General features: G+C 38.5%; 1 protein-coding gene across 1 annotated transcript in view; it reads left to right on the forward strand.

Moving 5' to 3' along the window:
- Positions 1-6783: 6783 nt before the first annotated feature.
- The window catches only part of RNF11 (ring finger protein 11), a 35801-nt gene continuing 22756 nt past the window's right edge, over positions 6784-19828 (forward strand). Inside the window, exon 1 of the mRNA XM_007164480.3 lies at positions 6784-7352. Coding sequence (XP_007164542.1) covers positions 7230-7352 — 123 coding nt within the window. The 5' untranslated portion in view covers positions 6784-7229. The remainder of the gene's footprint in view (positions 7353-19828) is intronic.

Below are 19828 nucleotides of genomic sequence, written 5' to 3' on the forward strand. Positions count from 1 at the left end.
AAATAAAAATAAATAAATAAATTTGAAAAAATAAAATAAACATTTAAGTAAGAAATTATGCCAATTCTCTCAGTGTTTTTCAGAAGATAGAGCAGCAGGAATAGTTTCCAACTCATCCTATGAGGCCAGCATTACTATAATTACCAAAACCAGAGAAAGACGTTACAAGAAAAGAAAACTGACCAGTCTTTCTCATGAACATAGATGTAAGAAGTCCTCAACAAAATATTAGTAAATAGAATCTAACAATGTATAAAATGAATTATATACCAAGTGACATTTTCCCCAGGTATGCAAGGCTCGTTCAACATTTGAAAATCAATTAATATAATCCATTACATCACAACCTTAACAGTCTCAAAAAGAAAAATCACATGATCATATTAATAGATGTAGGAAAAGCATTGACAAAATCCAACACTCATACATGATAAATACTCCCAGTAAACTAGTACTAGAGGGGAACTTCCTCAATGGGATAAAGAATATCTACAAAAAAACCTGCAGTAGCATTATACTGAATGGTGAGATTCCAACATTAGTGAGAAGATTTTCCACTGAGATAAAGAACAAGGAAAGGATGTACCCTCACACCACTGCTTTTTAGCATTGTCCTGGAAGTCCTAGTTAATGCAATAAGACAAGAAAAAGAAATAATTAGGGGAGAATGGACACACGTATATGTATGGCTGAGTCCCTTTGCTGTGCACCTGAAACTATCACAACATTGTTAATCAGCTATACTCCAATATAAAATAAAAGTTAAAAAAAAAGAAAAGGAAATCAAAGTTATACAGATTGAGAAGGAGGAAATCAAACTGATTTTGTTAATAGAAGACATGATTATCTCTATAGAAAATTCAAAAGAATCAACAAAAAACCCCTCCTGGAACTAATAAGTGATTATAGTAAGATTGGAGGATACAGTGTTAACATACAAAAGTCAATTGCTTTTCTATATAAACAGTAATGAACAAGTGGAATTTGAAATTAAAAACACAATATCACTTAACATTAGCACTCCTCAAAATGAAATACTTAGATACATACCTAATAAAATATGTATAAGAACTATATGAGAAAAACTACAAAATTTTGATTAATGAAATCTAAGAAGAACTAAGTGAATGGAGAGATAGTCCATATTCATGGATAGGAAGACTCAGTATTGTCAAGATGTCAGTTCTTCCCAACTTGATCTATAGATTCAATGCAATCCCAATGAAAATCCCAGCACGTTATTTAGAGGTTATCAACAAACTGATTCTAATGTTTATATGGAGAGGCAAAAAGACCCAGAATAACAAATAGATTATTGAAAAAGAAGAACAAGTTGGAGGATTGATGCTACCCAACTTCAAGACTTACTATAAAGTTGCAATAATGAAGACAGTATGTTATTGGTGAAAGAATAGACAAACAGATTAGTGGAACATAATAAGAGCCCAGATAGTCCCACATAAATATAGTCAACTGATCTTTAACAAAGGAGAAAAGGCAATACAATGGAGAAAAGATAATCTTTTCAACAAATAGTACTAGAACAACTAGACACCCACATGTGAAAAAATGGATCTAGACACAGGCCTTACACACTTCACAAAAATTAACTCAAAATGGATCACATCTAAATGTAAAATACAAATATATAAAACTGCTAGAAGATACCATAAGAGAAAAATCTAGATGATTTTGGGTTTGGTGATGATTTTTTAGATATAATCCATGAAAGAAAGAATTGATAAGCTGGACTTCATTAAAATTAAAAATTTCTGCTGAGCAGGAGACGCTTTCAAAAGAATGAAAATACAAGCTTCAGACTGAGAAGAAATATTTGCAAAAGATATACCTGATAATGGACTGTCCTCTAAAATATATAAAGAACTCTTATAACTCAACAACAAGAAAATAAACAACCCTTTTTAAAAATGGGCCAAAACCTCAACAGACACCTCACCAATTAAAATATACAGATGGCAAATAAGCATATGAAAGGAAAATTTAAGGGAAATGGAAATCAAATAACAATGAGATACTACTATGTACCTATTAGAATAGCCAAAACCCAAACACTGACAACATCAAAAGCTGGTGAGAATATGGAGCAACAGGAACACTCATTCATAGCTGGTGGGGATGCAAAATGGTACAGCCATTTTGGAAGACAGTTTAGTAGTCTCTTACAAAACTAAGCACACTTTTACCATACAATCCAGCAATTGTGTTCCTTGGTACTATCCAAATTAGTTGAAAACTTATGTTCACATAAAAACCTGCAAACATACTGTTTGAGGGAATGTAAAATGGTACAGCTACCGTGAAAAAACAGTATGACAGTTCCTCAAAAAATTAAACATAGAATTACCATATAATACAGCAATTCCACTCTGGGTGTATAATCAAAGAATTGAAATTAGGGTCTTGAAGAGATATTTGTACATCCATGTTCATAGCAGCATGATAGTAGCTAAAATGTGGAAGCAACCCAAGTGTCCATCAATGAATGAATGGATAAGCAAAATGTGGTATATACATATAATGGAATATTACAGCAGTCAGCCTTAAAAAAGAAGGAAATTCTGCAATATGCTATACCATGGATGAACCTTGAAGACATTATGTTGAATGAAATAAACCAGTCACAAAAGGACAAATGCTGTATGATTATACTTCTATAAGATACTTCGAGTGGTCAAAATCATAGAGACAGAAAGTAGGATGGTGATTACCAGGAGCTGAGGGGAGGGAAAAAAGATAGTTATTGTTTAATGGGTAGTTTTGGTTTTACAAGACGAAAAGCATTCTGGACATGAACGGTGGTAATGGCTGCAAAATATTATGAACGTATTAAATACTGAACTGTACACTTAAAAATGGTTAAGGTGATAAATTTTATGTTAAGTGTATTTTACTACAGTAAAAAAATTGGGAAAAAACCCTATACACAGATATTTATAGCAGCTTTATTCATAATTGCCAAAACTTGGAAGCAACTAAAATGTCCTTCAGTAGATAAATGAATAAACCAACTGTGGGACATCTTGAGAGTGGAATATTATTCAGTGCTAAAAAGAAATTAGTTACCAAGCCATGGATAGAAACAGAGGAACCTTAGTTTTCATTTAAGTGAAAGAAGCCAATGTGAAAAGACTACATGCTGTATGATTCTAAATATATGACATTTTGGAAAAGGTAAAACTCTGGAGTCTGTTAAGAAATCAGTGGTTGCCAGGGGTTAGGGGCAAGGGAAGAATGAATAGGCTGAGCACAGAAGATTTTTAGGGCAGTGAAACTATTCTGTATGATGCTATAATGGTAGATACACATCATTATACATTTGTCTAAACCCATAGAATGTACAGCACTGAGAGTGAACCTTAACTTAAGCAAGGATTTTGTGTGATAGCTTATCAATGTAACAGATGTACCACTCTGATGCAGGGTGTTGATAATGGGAGAGGCTATGCATGTACAGGGGCAGGGGTGTATGGTAAATCTCTGTACCTTCTGCTCAGTTTTCATGTGAACCTAAAACTGGTCTAAAAAGATAAAGACTATTTTAAAAAATCTGGCTCAACAGAGGGTACTAGATTTTCATATCGGCTTCTGCATTAGATCTCCTGCTGTCAGAGAAAACCAGAACCAGACAAGTTAAAGCAGTGAAGGCAAATTTTATTCAGGACCTATTGCAAAAGGGGAAGAGAAACCTCAGTATAGAACTGGACTTCACTCTGTATTATACAAAAAGGACAAGGGGGGATTTATGGGCAAGGAATAGGGCGGGAGAAAGTGGATGGAAAATTACAAAGAGGAAACATCAGGGTTAAAAGGGAATTCTGGCTAAACCCATTGATAGGATTTCTGCTGAAGGCAGGCCAAGGTGGTCAGATACTGAGGGAGGGGGATTCTGGCTAAACTAACTCAGCTAGAATCTTGCTAAAACTGGAATAAGTGGGCTAAGCACAGAACCCAAGGTTAGGGCCTTGAGGGCTTAGAGGAGCCTGACTAGAGTTGGGTCTAGGAGAGTCTTTGTCACTTCAATAGTCTTGGTTACTTTTTTTATTTAAAATTACATTTTGTGATTAGATCACACTCTCTGGTCTACAGGACACTTCCCAAGGGCTCCTTTCTAAATTTGGATTAGGAAGAAAGTTCATTGAATAACTACCTCCTTACAAAGGTACATGTAGATGCTAAAGGCATTCAAGATAAGTCTTCCCCCACTTTCTTGTTTTTATACACTGAGAAAAGAATATCAGGATGAAAAAAAGTTGTAGTTCCCTCCCACAACCTAATAAAGGCAACTGGTATATAATTCACATCTTGGCTTTACCCCTGAATAGCCATGTTTCTATTCCTATAAAACAGGAATGTCAACATTAACCTTTCAAGGCTCAGGCTAATAAGTGGAAGTTATGATTTTATATATATATATATATATATATATATATATATATATATATACACACACACACACACACACACACACACACACATATACATACATATCTGTTTATATATATATATGAATTATGTTAAAATATTCACATGTTATATAGATATACACAATATAATACAATAATAGATCCCATTTATTTTATATAGTTATATATATTCCAACTAAGTGAAATAAAGGACAGTTACATGAAGAAGGTAGTATTTAAGGAGGGTCTTAAAAGATAGTTGGATTTCAACAGAAGGGAACAGCATGGCAAAAGATGGCAAAAGATCAGAAGTGGAAAAGCACAGTGAAAACTGAGGGCATGGTAAGTAGTGTGATATGGCTGGAATATAGGATGCCTGGTTGGAGTCAGAGTCATATGGGAGATCAGGATGGGACCAAATGGTTCAAGGTCTTAATGCCATGCTAAATTTCTGAACCACAAGTCTATGAATGCTCTCTGATTACATTTTTCATGGCAGTAGTGTGGAGAATGGATTGATGGTGCAGAGGCAAGGGCTTCATTAAGAAGTTGTCGCAATAGTTCAGAGGGGACAAGGAAAATGGCAATAGGAGAAAAGAGGCAAATGCCTGAAAATTTCCTCCCAAATGATCCAATAATTTTATTTGTCCAAGCCAGAGAATTAAGTAATGATTCTTGGGGATGTGTGAAAGATTCTGATAAAAAACATGGCATTAGGGATACACCTATTTAGGTGGGAGCCATTAATAGGAAGGAAGGCAAGTCTTGGAAAAGAGGGTAAATAGCAAAATGGTTATATTTAATATGAGATATGAGTACATTTAAATAAAATATGTGATTTTATAGAATAGGGACTCCAAAGTTAGAGCACTTAGGCCCATGCCAGTTTGACACAGTTCTGCTTCCAAGAATCCTTTCTGATCCTCACCCAATGGTCTAATCACTCCCTTCTGTGCCCTCTAAAAACCTTTGGTGGTGGGTGACAGAAGAACTCATCTGTTTACTTGTCTTCCCAGCTGGATTCTGGGCTCCATCAGGAACTAGCCAGGTTTCCCTAGTGCCTAGCATAGGGTCTAGGGGAAAAAAAAATCAGTAAATGATGAATGAAAGAAATGGAGTCAAGACCCAATTTTAGTCTCTTGTTGAATGAATATTAGGAACATTCTCATCTTTCTTATTTCCTTCCTTTACATACATTGCTTCTTGAGCTCTTTGTTCATTCAACCAAGAAGAAAGCCTACATTGCCTTAGGCAATGTGCCAGGCCTTGCACAGAGGAGGTACAGATGATTCAGCTTGATCAGGCTGTGACAGAGAGATGCTCAGGGACTGAGAGCACAGAGGAGGCAACTAACCCAGACTGGAGGGTTAGGAGAGGTTTCCCAGGGGTACCAAAGTTGAGTCCAGGAAGACAAGTGGGGATAAAGTTTACCTTAATGGGAGGTATAAGGTCAGGAGTGGGAAGAAGTGAGTTTCTGTCAGAGAAAAAATATGGGTAAAGGCCTCAGCCAGAGGGAATAGTCCTCTAGATAACTGAAACTACTTTATTTAGACATCCTAGAGTTTAGAATATGCAGGGAACAATGCCGCTGAGATTGGAGAGGTAGCCAGATTTGTAAACAATTTAACAATTAATACTTAGTCATAACAGCATTGGGAAGCCATTGAAGGTTTTAAAAGGCTTAAATTCCCCCTAGGGGAATGACATGATCATATTTATATTTAAAAAAGATAACTCAACTGTACAAATAGTGGATTGAATGGGAGCAATGGTGAATGCAGGGGAAAGAGTTCAAAGTATTACAGTAGAGAAATGATGGTAGCTCGTACTATGGTGGTGGGAATGGAAAGAAAGAGAACAATTGGTAGAAGAATCTTTCTGGCTGTGATGTAGGAGGTTTAGGAAGTGACTGGGGAAGTAGGGAAGGTTCATTAGTGAGTTTGGACTCTATTCTGAAGGGATAAATGGTAAACCTTTTAACATTTTAATCATGGGAGTGATCCATTCAGATACGGGTTTAAAAATAGATCACTTGGCTGACGGTGGTGAGAAGACTGTCAAAACAGCGCACAGGTAAGAGCTGAGACAAGCGAGGTGAGCGCAGTGCGTCTGGGGAGGCACGGGAGACGCAGGAGAGGTTTCGGAGTCACGTCTCAGACTGTCACAGAAGCAGAAACTCACGCAGGCCCAAGAACAGCTGCTGGGTACTGGAGAAGGCAAGAGAGGCGGGGGGGAGGGGGGGACGCGCAGCTGAGAGCCGCCCACGCCTCCCAGCGCCGGGGGCGGGACCAGAGAACGCACGGCGGCGTGACGCAGGGCCGCAGCTGGCCTCGTTCTGGCCGTCGCCGCCGCTTTCAGGCGGAGTAGGATGAGGCCCGTGGCTGCAGCTCCGGCGTCGGCGGGGGCAGCAGCAGCTGAGGCAGCAGCTGAGGGAGCCGCGACGGCCGCGCCCCCCCGCTCCTGACCTGGATTAGGCCCAGCAGCTCCGTGGCCGCCGCCGCCCCGCGGGGGGGCGGGGTGGGGAAGTGCTTCGTCTCCCCGCCCCCCCCCCATCGCCGCCGCCGCCGCCTCGTAGGAGGCTACCGCCGCGACCCTAGGGAAACCGCGGCCCAGCCTTAAGCCCCCAACCCCGGGGGCTGTCATGAGCGGCTCTTCGGCGGCGCCGGGGGGCGGGTTAGCCGTCGCCGCCTGAGCCCCGGCCTGCCGCCCGACCCCACCTCGCTGACCGAGGCTGACCGCGGAGCGTGCGAACGACCCCGCTACTGCTTTCTTCCTCCCCCAGATCACACACCCCAGCCCCGGAAGATGGGGAACTGCCTCAAGTCTCCCACTTCGGATGACATCTCCTTGCTTCACGAGTCTCAGTCCGACCGGGCTAGCTTTGGCGAGGGGACGGAGCCGGATCAGGAGCCGCCGCCGCCATATCAGGTAGGGGAGGGTGTGTGTTGGGGAACGGGGGTGCGAGGAGTAGGGGCAGCTCTGGCTGAGATTGTGGGATTTTCGGGGCTGTCACTGCCCCTGGCCTCGGCAACACCTGGCCTGAGGGGCACTGACCCCCTTAGGGCTGGGTATGAGGGTGATTGCTCCCCACCCTCAGGATAGGGGGAATCCTTCACCTCCCCTCAAGCACTGCGTGGGGATGGTACTTGTCCTTGAGTTCTGGGATTCGAGTATGTGTGATATCCCCTTGGCCTGTGGCTGGTGGTTAGATGGTGGAGTTTGGAAGTGATATTTTCCTGCCTTTATGTCTGAACTGTAAGGTTTGGAGATGATTTCCTCATCGCATCGCCGGCTGGATTTTGGGTTCTGGATAGGTGGTTACCCCCTCCCCCCCGTTTATACTTTCAAGTGTGATCATTCTCTCCTCCCTCCTGTCTGTCTGTATTCATTGGATCTGGTAGGCGTTCATTTCTCCCTCTGCTTGGGAGGAGATTTCCAAGTAGTGATTTTGGTTCCAGCAACATCGAGTTACTTGTTTATATATATGTTTATATTAATTTTTAATCCCTCCTTTTGCTCCACCCCTATGACACACCTTTTAAACGCGCTGACTTAAGAGAACTTGCTTATCTTGAACTTTGGAAACCTTCAAACCTTACTTGAGAAATACCTTCTGTTACTCGTGGTTCTCCCTTTGTATCAAAAACTTGTCTTCTAAATAGCTTCACTGCTTTTTGTACAGCAATCAGCAGCTCCAGATATCTTTACACAATTAATAAAGAGCTAAAGACCGCTTTAGAAAACTCAAAATAGATATGCAGATGTTATAATCCGTAATATATATAAACCTTTTCTCTACTTTTTCAATTTTAAATGATGCTGATTAAAAACTTTTTCCCCAGAAGGGCTTGCATAGTTAAGTGGCTTAATTTTTTTCATGAATGGGGTTTAATTTTCAAACTGGGCAGTCTCCTTTGTTGTTTCATGTGGTGACATCATTATCTAGTGTTATTCTTTTCTCATTCCTATGTAAATCAGTGTCTCACCACACCAGAAAAACCTGATCACATATGCTCGTTTTCTGAATAAAGCCCTTCAGGGGCCTTTCATATATGCCAATAAAGTCCAGTCTTTTAATTGTGGCATAGAGAAGTCTCCATGATTTCTCTCTCACATTCATATTCCAGGCCTATCAAATACAACAGCCTGTTCACACCTCTCTGCCTTAGCTCCAGTTGCCCCCTCTGTTTGGAGCCCTTCCCCCAAGGTCAGCGGTGAACACGTAATCCTCTTTGAGGACTCAACTGTATCTGAAGTCCCTACATTCCCCTCCCTCTCACCCTGAATCCGTTACTCCCTTCTTTGTGTCCCCCCTGAAGGAAGTGTCCACACTTTCATAAGCAGCCCATTTAACACTTGAATGTTATCCTTGTTTAGTTAGATGTGTGTCTCATTCTTGAGGCATTTCCCTCCTCCAGTATAAGCTGCATGCAGGTAGGGACCCTGTTTCCTGTTTGTTGTATATGCAGCATCTGGCTCATAGTAGATGCTTAGTAACTGGAGTAAGTGAAGACTGTAAGCCCTTGAGAACAGGGACTATGTCCCCCGTGCTTAGTGCAATTTCTGGCACATAAGCACTTAAATGTTGAGTGAATTAATGAATTTGAATTCAGTTGTTTTGTAAATTTACACACCCATTTCTTCCAAAGAATTGTCACAAGGGAAGTCTCTTAAAAAATCCAAGCTAAGTCTAGATGTTTTTCTGAGTCTTTGAAGCAAGTAAATAGTTTATATTTCACTCTTGGTTTCCTTCATAAATGCTATAGGACAGTGTGCTTATTTCAGTTTCATAAGCAAATTTTTTTAGAGGTATGAGGTTTTATTTCAAAATCTCCTTCCATGTTCCCTAGCCCCCTTCTAGGCAAGTCAGATATCTTTGACTTTCTACACTCTATCTCTTATATCCTTATGACAAATACAGTGTTAAGAATAACTTCTTTAGAATTTATGGGAATTTGCCTTTTCCAGGAGGATAAGATGATGAGAGTTTTTTTGGTGTCATGAAGGAACGTTTTTTGAAACATGTTGTTTGTGACAGCGGGAGTTTTTTGTGGTTGCCATTTCCTGAAGTGAACGACCCAGATACTGATATGCAAATTTGGCATCAATTTGAAAGAAGTAATTTGTTTAAAGATAGAAGCATAAAAAGAAACTTTTGTAGAAATTTGTCTTACGTGAAGGAATTGAGGTTTTTAGGAATGTAAATCAGGTGGTCTGAGAAACAGTAATCCAAGGTAAATGATTTATATTGTCAGGGGATAGAAGTGACTTATTTGTTTCTTCAAAAATAGTGTATAATTGACAGAGCTACAGAAATATTGGCTTATTTCCTTAAAGAATAGTCTCAGTTACAGTAGGATTTTTAAAAAATTCATGGAGGGCATAACTGATTATAAAGGAACACATCTGGTATTTCTCTGCAGTGAGTGGTTAAAAGAAAAGATGTACAATGTATCTATATGCCAAGAGCTCTATATAAAAATCTTTTGTAAGATCCAGTTATTTCTTATTAGCAGGATCTGAGATTTGTTTTATCTATTTATGCTTAAATGTAAGCACTGCACTACTGTGGTCAAAGTTGATGGGAAGTACGTATTTCTCTCCTGGGTTTCTTTTGTAGCCTCCTAACTGGTCTCCCTGCTTTCACCCTTACCCTCCCTTTAGTCTATGCTTAACCCATCGTCCAGAGTGATTATGGTAAAACAGATCATGGCACTCTATTCAGCTTTCTGTGGATCCTCATTTCGTTCAAAGTAAAAGCCAAATTCCTTAGTGTCCCATAAACCCTACATGATCTATACCCTCTGCTCCCATACATAGCTCTTACGACACCTCTTACTACTCTGCCCTTTGCTGGCTTCCTCTGGTCTCCTTGTTCCTAGGATACTCCAGGACCTTACTCTGTTTTTTTCTGTGCCTTGAGTACTCTTCCCCCAGGTATCATCATGGCTGACTCCCTTACCTTCAAGTTTTTAGTCAAATGACACCTTCTTACACCCTCTCTGACCACCCTATTTAAAAGTGCAGTTGCCTTGGCACCCTGGAATTCTCGCTTACCCTGTTCTGTTTTTCCCCATAGCATTTATCACTTTCTAACACATTATCTTTACTTATTATATTTATTGTTTATTATCTGTCTCCTCCTGCTAGGTGGTAAACTCCCTGAGGAAAGGGGAGTTTTTAAAAAATTGTTGTTTCCCAAGTGCCTAAATAGTGCCTGGCACACATTAGGCACTCAGTTGTTGGTTGAATGACTGGATTTCTTTTAAATGAATTAATATATTTATTTTGAGGCAAGTGCAGTAGAATGTTTTGTAAGAATTATGCACATTCCTAGTGCCTTTTCCTTTATAATGGATCATTTTTAAGGAATCAATCCCAAAAATCAAATCCCAATAATATTAAATATAGGAATTGGTTTAAAATAATTAATGATAAAATAGGTTTTTTCACCTTGTTTATATTCTATAACAAAATGTTTATTTTGTGAGAAAGGACTTAAATCTTTGTCCTTAAAGAAATTGGAGGGAAGAGGTTAGAGCTTTTCTTGAATTAGAAGGTAAAAAACAAAGAAATTTGGCATGCTGTCTACTCTTTCCTTCCTGAATGTTTAAAAAGAATACAGAGGAAATCTGCCCATCAAGGGCAGTCTTAGAAGGGTTGTGAGAGGGAGGATAAGTCATGAAAGGCTGAGGAATGAGGGTTGATAAGAGGAAAGAGCCAGGTAGGTAGCCCAGCTTTGAAAGGTGTAAGTGAACAGATTGAGAAACCACTAGTCACTCTAAGACCCCCATTTCTCATGGCTAATTCAGGAGTGGCACTCTGTTAAATTAATATTCATTGACAACAAAAAAGCGCTTTACAGTACTTTAATCTGAATATATATATACATATATAAATAAAGCGGTATCTCTCACTTTTGCAGTAGTTATATAGTTTGAGATTTACTAATCCCTTCTGCTGTGCACTTTGTGATTAATACACTTGAGGTTTTAAAATCAGAAGAAAAATTATTGGTAATACAGCACTGAGTGCAAGTGTAGCTCTGGTTTTGGAGTCAGATGGGTCTGAGTTCATATCCTGGTTCATATCACTTACATGTAAAATATGAAGAGAGTTTATCAGATTATGTTGTGTCTTGAGGAACTTCTTTCACAGATAACATAACATTTTGGATATTGCAAACTCACTGAAGGTTACTTTTTTTTTTAAGGCTTAGTCTCTCCTGTAGAACTCATTAAAAGTAACCCCTCTCCTTTAAAGATCTAGAATATAAGAAAATACTCATTTTTAAGCATTCAGAGCTGTAATAGTGATAATACCTTGTTTTTCTGGTATCTTTATGAAGTTAAGTTCAGGTAGTTGAATTTTTTTTTTTTTTTTTAAAGTAAACTTAATGATCCTTCATTCTGGTTGTGCCCATATTAATCTGTGGTCCCTACTGTTTTATTTATTTATTTATTTATTTATTTTTTGGCTGTGTTGGGTCTTCGTTTCTGCGCGAGGGCTTTCTCTAGTTGCAGCAAGTGGGGGCCACTCTTCATCGCAGTGCGCGGGCCTCTCACTATCGCGGCCTCTCTTGTTGCGGAGCACAGGCTCCAGACGCGCAGGCTCAGTAGTTGTGGCTCACGGGCCCAGTTGCTCCGCGGCATGTGGGATCCTCCCAGACCAGGGCTCGAACCCGCGTCCCCCGCATCAGCAGGCAGACAATCACTGCGCCACCAGGGAAGCCCTGAATTTTTTTTTTTTAATGTATTAGTGTTTTGTTTACTATTTTGTTGGAAAGTACCTCAATGTATCTCACATATCTTGCTCTTATTAAACAAATTATTTAACTTAAAAAAAACTCCCTTTATGTGAAATTTTATCCCTCCCCTCTTGAAATTTTACCTTTTCATTGAGGTGCAGATCAACTCCAACCTCTTTAATAAAGCCTCCACTGACCATTTTTTTCCCCTCTCCTGATTTCTTCAAGTGCAGTATTTTCTGTTTGTAATATTTATCTGGAAATCATATATTATCTTATTAGCTCTCAGTGCTTTAACATTTATTATTTTTCCAGATTACCAATTCCTTAAAAGTGAGAATGATGTGTTAAGATTTTAAAAGTTTCTCAGTGGAGTGGAATGGTACCTTACACATTGTAGACACCTGGTGTCTAACTTAGAACTCTGCCTTCTCCCTCTTATACTGTCACCACTGGAACTGAGGTCTACATGACCTCTCACAATAACCTATTTGATGTCTCCTCTTCTCCCATGCCTTTCATCCCCAACCATTTATTGTTCAGTAAATTCTATCCAAATCAGATTCCCTTGCCTCTTAATCCTTAATGATTCTTCCTGACTCACCACTGAAGATCTGTTGTAGCATTCAGAGTTATGATCTGGCTTCTTTTATACTTTTCCAGCTTTTCGTAGTCTTGTATAAAACCTATACTCTAGTCAGACTGAAGTTTGCTATGTTCTTTTTTTTTTTTTTTTTTTTTTTGCCTGTGTTGGGTCTTCATTGCTACGCATGGGCTTTCTCTAGTTGCAGCGAGCGGGGGCTGCTCTTCATTGTGGTGCGTGGGCTTCTCATTGTGGTGGCTTCTCTTGTTGCGGAGCACGGGCTCTAGGCGCGGGGGCTTCAGTAGTTGTGGCGCATGGGCTTAGTTGCTCCATGGCATGTGGGATCTTCCCGGACCGGGGCTCGAACCCGTGTCCCCTGCATTGGCAGACGGATTCTTAACCACTGCGCCACCAGGGAAGCCCTGCTATGTTCTGTATATGCCTTCTGCTTTCCAGCCTCTGCCTTTGCTCATTCTATTCCTGTTGCCCAGAATACTCCTCTTAATCATTCCCAATGTAAATTTTAGCTTGCAATGTCCAGCTCAAATGTTATGAGTCCTTTTCTGATCTCCCCCAACATGAATAACTTCTTAATCTGAACTCATTTAGCACTTTGTTTACCATTCTTAGGACACTTCTTTACCCTTCCTATTTGATTTTAATTATTTATAACAATGTTGCCTGTACCCTACTAGAATCCAAGTCTGATGATTCATCTTTGCATTGCTAGAACTGTGCTTTTCACATAGCAGGCACTCAAATACTTGAGTAAATGTGAAAATCAGTTATTGTGTTTTTCTGTGAGTGTGAAGTCTTATGGTTGTTCGATTCTTTATAAATTGTTCCCAGAATCCTGTGCTTTAGTGTTTGGCTTTTGTACTTTAAAGGGTTCTGCTATTTTTCTCTCCCACATTAACTATTTTATCTGACTATATTCAGTTTTGTCCTATCACTTCTAATTTATAATGTGCATAAGCTTTGGGAAAGTTAATCTGTTTACCTCATCTTCATTTGAGTTTGGTCTGTGTTCTGTGTAGCTCAGCTTGCCTCTTCTTTTTTTTTAATAACTAAGCAAATATCTTTGCTTATTTATTTGTAACCATTGTTACAAGGGTTTTGTTTGTTTATGCATGACCTACCCCTCTGGATGTCCTTTAATTAAGGCTGATTCTTTGCCATTAAGAATGTATGAGCACCTTTAAGAGTAGGACAGTCTGTGTGTCAGTTTAATTCTAGAGTTAATTATAGGGTAACTTGAGAAGATAGGGGTAATGAGTACTTGGTACATAAGGTCTGAGAACTTGACTTTCTTTTTTTTTTTTTTTTAAACATCTTTATTGGAGTATAATTGCTTTACAATGGTGTGTTAGTTTCTGCTTTATAACAAAGTGAATCAGTTATACATATACATATGTTCCCATATCTCTTCCCTCTTGCATCTCCCTCCCTCCCACCCTCCCTATCCCACCCCTCTAGGTGGTCACAAAGCACCGAGCTGATCTCCCTGTGCTATGCGGCTGCTTCCCACTAGCTATCTGTTTTACATTTGGTAGTGTATATATGTCTATGCCACTCTCTCACCCTGTCACATCTTATACCTCCCCCTCCCCATATCCTCAAGTCCATTCTCTAGTAGGTCTGTGTCTTTATTCCCATCTTGCCACTAGGTTCTTCATGACCTTTTTTTCCCCTTAGATTCCATATATATGTGTTAGCATACTGTATTTGTTTTTCTCTTTCTGACTTACTTCACTCTGTATGACAGACTCTAACTCCATCCACCTCACTACAAATACCTCCATTTCATTTCTTTTTATGGCTGAGTAATATTCCATTGTATATATGTGCCACATCTTCTTTATCCATTCATCCGATGATGGACACTTAGGTTGCTTCCATGTCCTGGCTGTTGTAAATAGAGCTGCAATGAACATTTTGGTACATGACTCTTTTTGAATTATGGTTTTCTCAGGGTATATGCCCAGTAGTGGGATCGCTGGGTCGTATGGTAGTTCTAGTTTTAGTTTTTTAAGGAACCTCCATACTGTTCTGCATAGTGGCTGTATCAATTTACATTCCCGCCAACAGTGCAAGGGTGTTCCCTTTTCTCCACACCCTCTCCAGCATTTATTGTTTCTAGATTTTTTGATGATGGCCATTCTGACCGGTGTGAGATGATATCTCATTGTAGTTTTGATTTGCATTTCTCTAATGATTAATGATGTTGAGCATTCTTTCATGTGTCTGTTGGCTATCTGTATATCTTTGGAGAAATGTCTATTTAGGTCTTCTGCCCATTTTTGGATTGGGTTGTTTGTTTTTTTGTTATTGAGCTGCATGAGCTGCTTGTAAATCTTGGAGATTAATCCTTTGTCAGTTGCTTCACTTGCAAATATTTTCTCCCATTCTGAGGGTTGTCTTTTGGTCTCGTTTATGGTTTCCTTTGCTGTGCAAAAGCTTTTAAGTTTCATTAGGTCCCATTTGTTTATTTGTGTTTTTATTTCCATTTCTCTAGGAGCTGGGTCAAAAAGGATCTTGCTGTGATGTATGATCATAGAGTGTTCTGCCTATGTTTTCCTCTAAGAGTTTGATAGTGTCTGGCCTTACACTTAGGTCTTTAATCCATTTTGAGTTTATTTTTGTGTATGGTGTCAGGGAGTGTTCTAATTTCATACTTTTCCATGTACCTGTCCAATTTTCCCAGCACCACTTATTGAAGAGGCTGTCTTTTCTCCACTGTATATGCTTGCCTCCTTTATCAAAGATAAGGTGACCATTTGTGTGTGGGTTTATCTCTGGGCTTTCTATCCTGTTCCATTGATCTATATTTCTGTTTTTGTGCCAGTACCAAACTGTCTTGATTACTGTAGCTTTGTAATACAGTCTGAAGTCAGGGAGCCTGATTCCTCCAGCTCCATTTTTCGTTCTCAAGATTGCTTTCGCTATTCGGGGTCTTTTGTGTTTCCATACAAATTGTGAAATTTTTTGTTCTAGTTCTGTGAAAAATGCCAGTGGTAGTTTGATAGGGATTGCATTGAATCTGTAGATTGCTTTGGGTAGTAGAGTCATTTTCACAATGTTGATTCTTCCAATCCAAGAACATGGTATATCTCTCCATCTATTTGTATCATCTTTAATTTCTTTCATCAGTGTCTTATAATTTTCTGCATACAGGTCTTTTGTCTCCTTAGGTAGGTTTATTCCTAGATATTTTATTCTTTTTGTTGCAATGTTGACTTTCTTAAAATATTTTTTAGTTAGCACTTTCTAGTATATGTTTGTAAAATTTAGATCTTTTAAAAATCATAATATAATACTTCAGGTAGAAGGGAATTTTTTTTAAAGATCTTAATTTTACTTGTTCCTTCTGCATAGAAAAATTGTCACAGAATGGCTACTGTAGGGTCTCCCTGACTTTTTTTCTTCAACTTGTACCACTTCTTTCTGTCTTTACTGTCGCAGCCAAGTTCAAAATTTCTAGAAATGAGGAAGGAAGGGAAAAGAAGATGATTTTAAATACAGTTGGAATTAGATGTTGTATTTCTTTGTCATCTTGCCGCAAGCCATTTCTAAATGTAACTATCTTCTGTGTATTACCTTTCTTCAAGCAAAGAGTTAGGGATTATGTGTTTCTGTCCTGTATCAACAGATTATTAAAAAATAGGCTGTAACAAATTTCCAGAAGTTGATTCCTTGTCAGTAACTTTTAATATTGAATTTAACAAATATTTGTGATATTGCTAACCTGTTCAGTATTCAGGATTTTTGCAGTTGTGATGTAAATGAAATCAAGAGTGAGGTGGTAAAGATACTAAAGACTCAGAGTGGAAATGTGAGTGAAAGATGTGAGGAAAAGCTAGCATATAGATAGCCAAAGTGTGTGTTTTTAATGGCAGAAGAAATTGCTACATGCAGTTGAAAAGTAAAGTGATAAGGGAGAACTAAATATATTTTCTGCTCTTGGAGAATCTGCCTGACCTTTTGGTTTTGATATTCAATTTGACTTTATGGTATGTTGCTTTTCAAGTCTTAGAAGAGTTCCTTATTGTAACCAATTAAAAATACTTTGAGTTCATTTAATATGAATGCACATATACCTATCTTTTAATTAAATAGCCAACATGGAGTGTGCTCCCAGGGGCAGTTGAGTAATTATCTTGTTACTTAATCCAGAGAGCATACAGTAAGGTAAGTAAGGGATCTGAAGGTGTGGGAATGAAGAAAGCAATCCTCCAGATATATTAGTTCCTAAATTTATTAAAACTTTCTGAATTCTTATGAAGCTGAATGGCTTTAAGAAGAATGAGACTTTTATAATTGATCCAATTAGTTAAAATTACATGTAATTTTGTATAACAATTTAATTCTTATATATGTGGGGGAAAAAAGCAGTTTACCGTAAACTGAGTAGCAAGGCTTTAAGGATAAAAATCAGGACACTTGCTACTTCATTTCTTCTATCGGTCAGTAGGTATGTGTTGGGCACCAAGGTGAAAGGAGAAATGAGTCCTTTACCCTTAAGGAGCTACCACTTTAAGGAGACAAGATTAATGTATATACATGAAGCATTTATTCAGTGTGAAACAGTATAATCAAGTATTAAACTTGAGACTTTTTAAGTTGGAGGATCAATTTATGATAGGGCAGTGAATCACAAAATAACTCTTTAGCTTCTGAAGACATCAAATGATGAACATCAATGTAAAAAATAATAAAAGCAAAAGAACTGCCCTGATTAAACTATGAGTTGGGGAGCTTGGAGCTGGAAGAATAATCAGTAGGTGGTGAGCATGAATTTAGAGGGAGTTGTATAATGTTGTACAGTTAAAGTATAATATGTGCGTGTGTGTGTAAAACCTTTTTATTGCTTATATACAATAAAGAGTATATCTTTAATAGTATAAATAACATCTTAACTATATAGTCCAGTGACCTTTTACATACTATAACCACCATCAAGATATAGCTAATATCCAACCCGCCAAAAGGCTCCCTCATATCTCCTCTAACAGTCAATACCCCTTCCCCAAAGGTAACTACTGTTCTGACCTCTTAGCACCTTCTATTTGTTTTGCCCAGTTTTGAACTTAAATAATTTGTTCAGCATTGTTTGTGAAATTCGATTATGATGTTCCATACTTGTGGCAGTAGCTCATTTTATTTTTCATTGCTGTAGAGGATTCAGTTGTATAAATATACTTTTAAAATCCATTTGACTATTAATACATATTTGGCTTGTGTTAGTTTTTGACTGTATGAATGTGCTGTGAACATTTTTTAAAATATACATAAATACCTATTTGGTTTATATTCAGGAGTGGAAATGCTGGGTAATGGAACAGGTATATATTTAGTTTTTCCCACAATATTTTATTATGGAAATTTCAAAAACAAAGAGAAGTTGACAGAATTGTTTGAATACCCATATTCCTACCACTTAGACTGTAGTTAACATTTTGCTATATTTGTTTTAACACATATCCAGTCCCTTTATCAATCCTTCCTATTTTTTGATGCATTTCAAAATAAGTTGCCAAAGTGGTTTCACCAGTTTACACTCCTATCAGCTATATACGAGAGTTCTGTTTGCTCTACATCCTTACCAGCACCTGGTATTGCCAGTCTTTTAGACACTCTGATAAGTGTGTAGAAGTGTTTCATTGTGGTTTTGATTTGCATTTCCCCAATGAGAAGTGCATACCAGTATGCATACTAATATGTGGTCTTTTGTCGCTGGTGTCTTACTGTTTTCAAGATTCATCTATGTTGTAGCATGTATCAGGACTTCATTTCTTTTATTGTGAAGTATTTCATTGTGTGGATCAACCACATTTTGTTTAGCCATTCTTCATTGATGAACATTTGGGCTTCCATTTTTTGGCTCTTATGAATGCTTTTATAAACATTTGTGTGCAAGTTTTTGTACAGATATGTTTTCATATCTCTTGGTTATACACTTCCTAGTAGAACTGCTGTGTCACATAATTCCATGTTTAACCTTTTGAGGGACTGCCAAACTATTTTCCAAAACACTTGTAGTATGGTGTTACATTCCCACTAGCAGTGCACAAGGGTTCCAATTTCTGCACATCATCACCAAAACTTATTATCTTTTTTTTTTTTAATTATAGCCATTCTAGTGCCTATGAAGTGGTATCTCATTGTGGTTTTTTGGGTTTTTAAAAATTAATTAATTAATTAATTAGTTTAATTTTGGCTGCATTGGGTCTTCGTTGCTGCGCGTGGGCTCTCTAGTTGCGGCGAGCGGGGGCTACTCTTCATTGCAGTGTGCGGGCTTCTCATTATGGTGGCTTCTCGTTGCAGAGCACGGCCTCTAGGCATGCAGGCTTCAGTAGTTGTGGCACGCAGGCTCAGTAGTTGTGGCTCGCAGGCTCTAGAGCGCAGGCTCTGTAGTTGTGGCACATGGGGCTTAGTTGCTCTGCAGCATGTGGGATCTTCCTGGACCAGGGCTCGAACCCGTGTCCCCTGTGTTGGCAGGCGGATTCTTCACTGTGCCACCAGGGAAGCCCTGTGATATTTTTTTAAATGTAGAAGTAATAGAAGTAGATTTGAAGCTTAAGAGGGCCCTGAAGCCATAGGTACTGATAAGTAGTCTGTTCAGGGTAATGAAGGAGCAAGGAGACTTAAAAAACAAGACTTAAAAAGATGGCGTATTGAAATCACACAGGAGAATTGAATGGATCCAGTTGTAGAAAGTACAACTGCAATTAGATTTAAGTGAAATTTTCCAATTCAAACAATTTATTTTGGATAGATAAGTTTTGTATAGAAACCTTCTAAAATATGTTTCACATTTTTAACTTTTTTTTTATTCCAGAACATTGTCTTTGGTAACAGTGTCTTACCAAGACTGATTTGCAGCTGGGTCTTTTCAAACTTCACAATGCTCCCTTTTCATTCTCACTCCTTCCCCCATAAATCACTGAAATACTGACATCTGAGCAGATTTTCATCTCATTTTACTGATTCAAAACATATTAGAAGGATTAGTTTATTATTCTCTGTAGGTGATAGAATGGTGCCCCAGAGTCTTATTATGTAGGAATATTTGTG

Source organism: Balaenoptera acutorostrata, chromosome 1 (genome assembly GCF_949987535.1).
Source record: "Balaenoptera acutorostrata chromosome 1, mBalAcu1.1, whole genome shotgun sequence".
NCBI lineage: Eukaryota > Metazoa > Chordata > Mammalia > Artiodactyla > Balaenopteridae > Balaenoptera > Balaenoptera acutorostrata.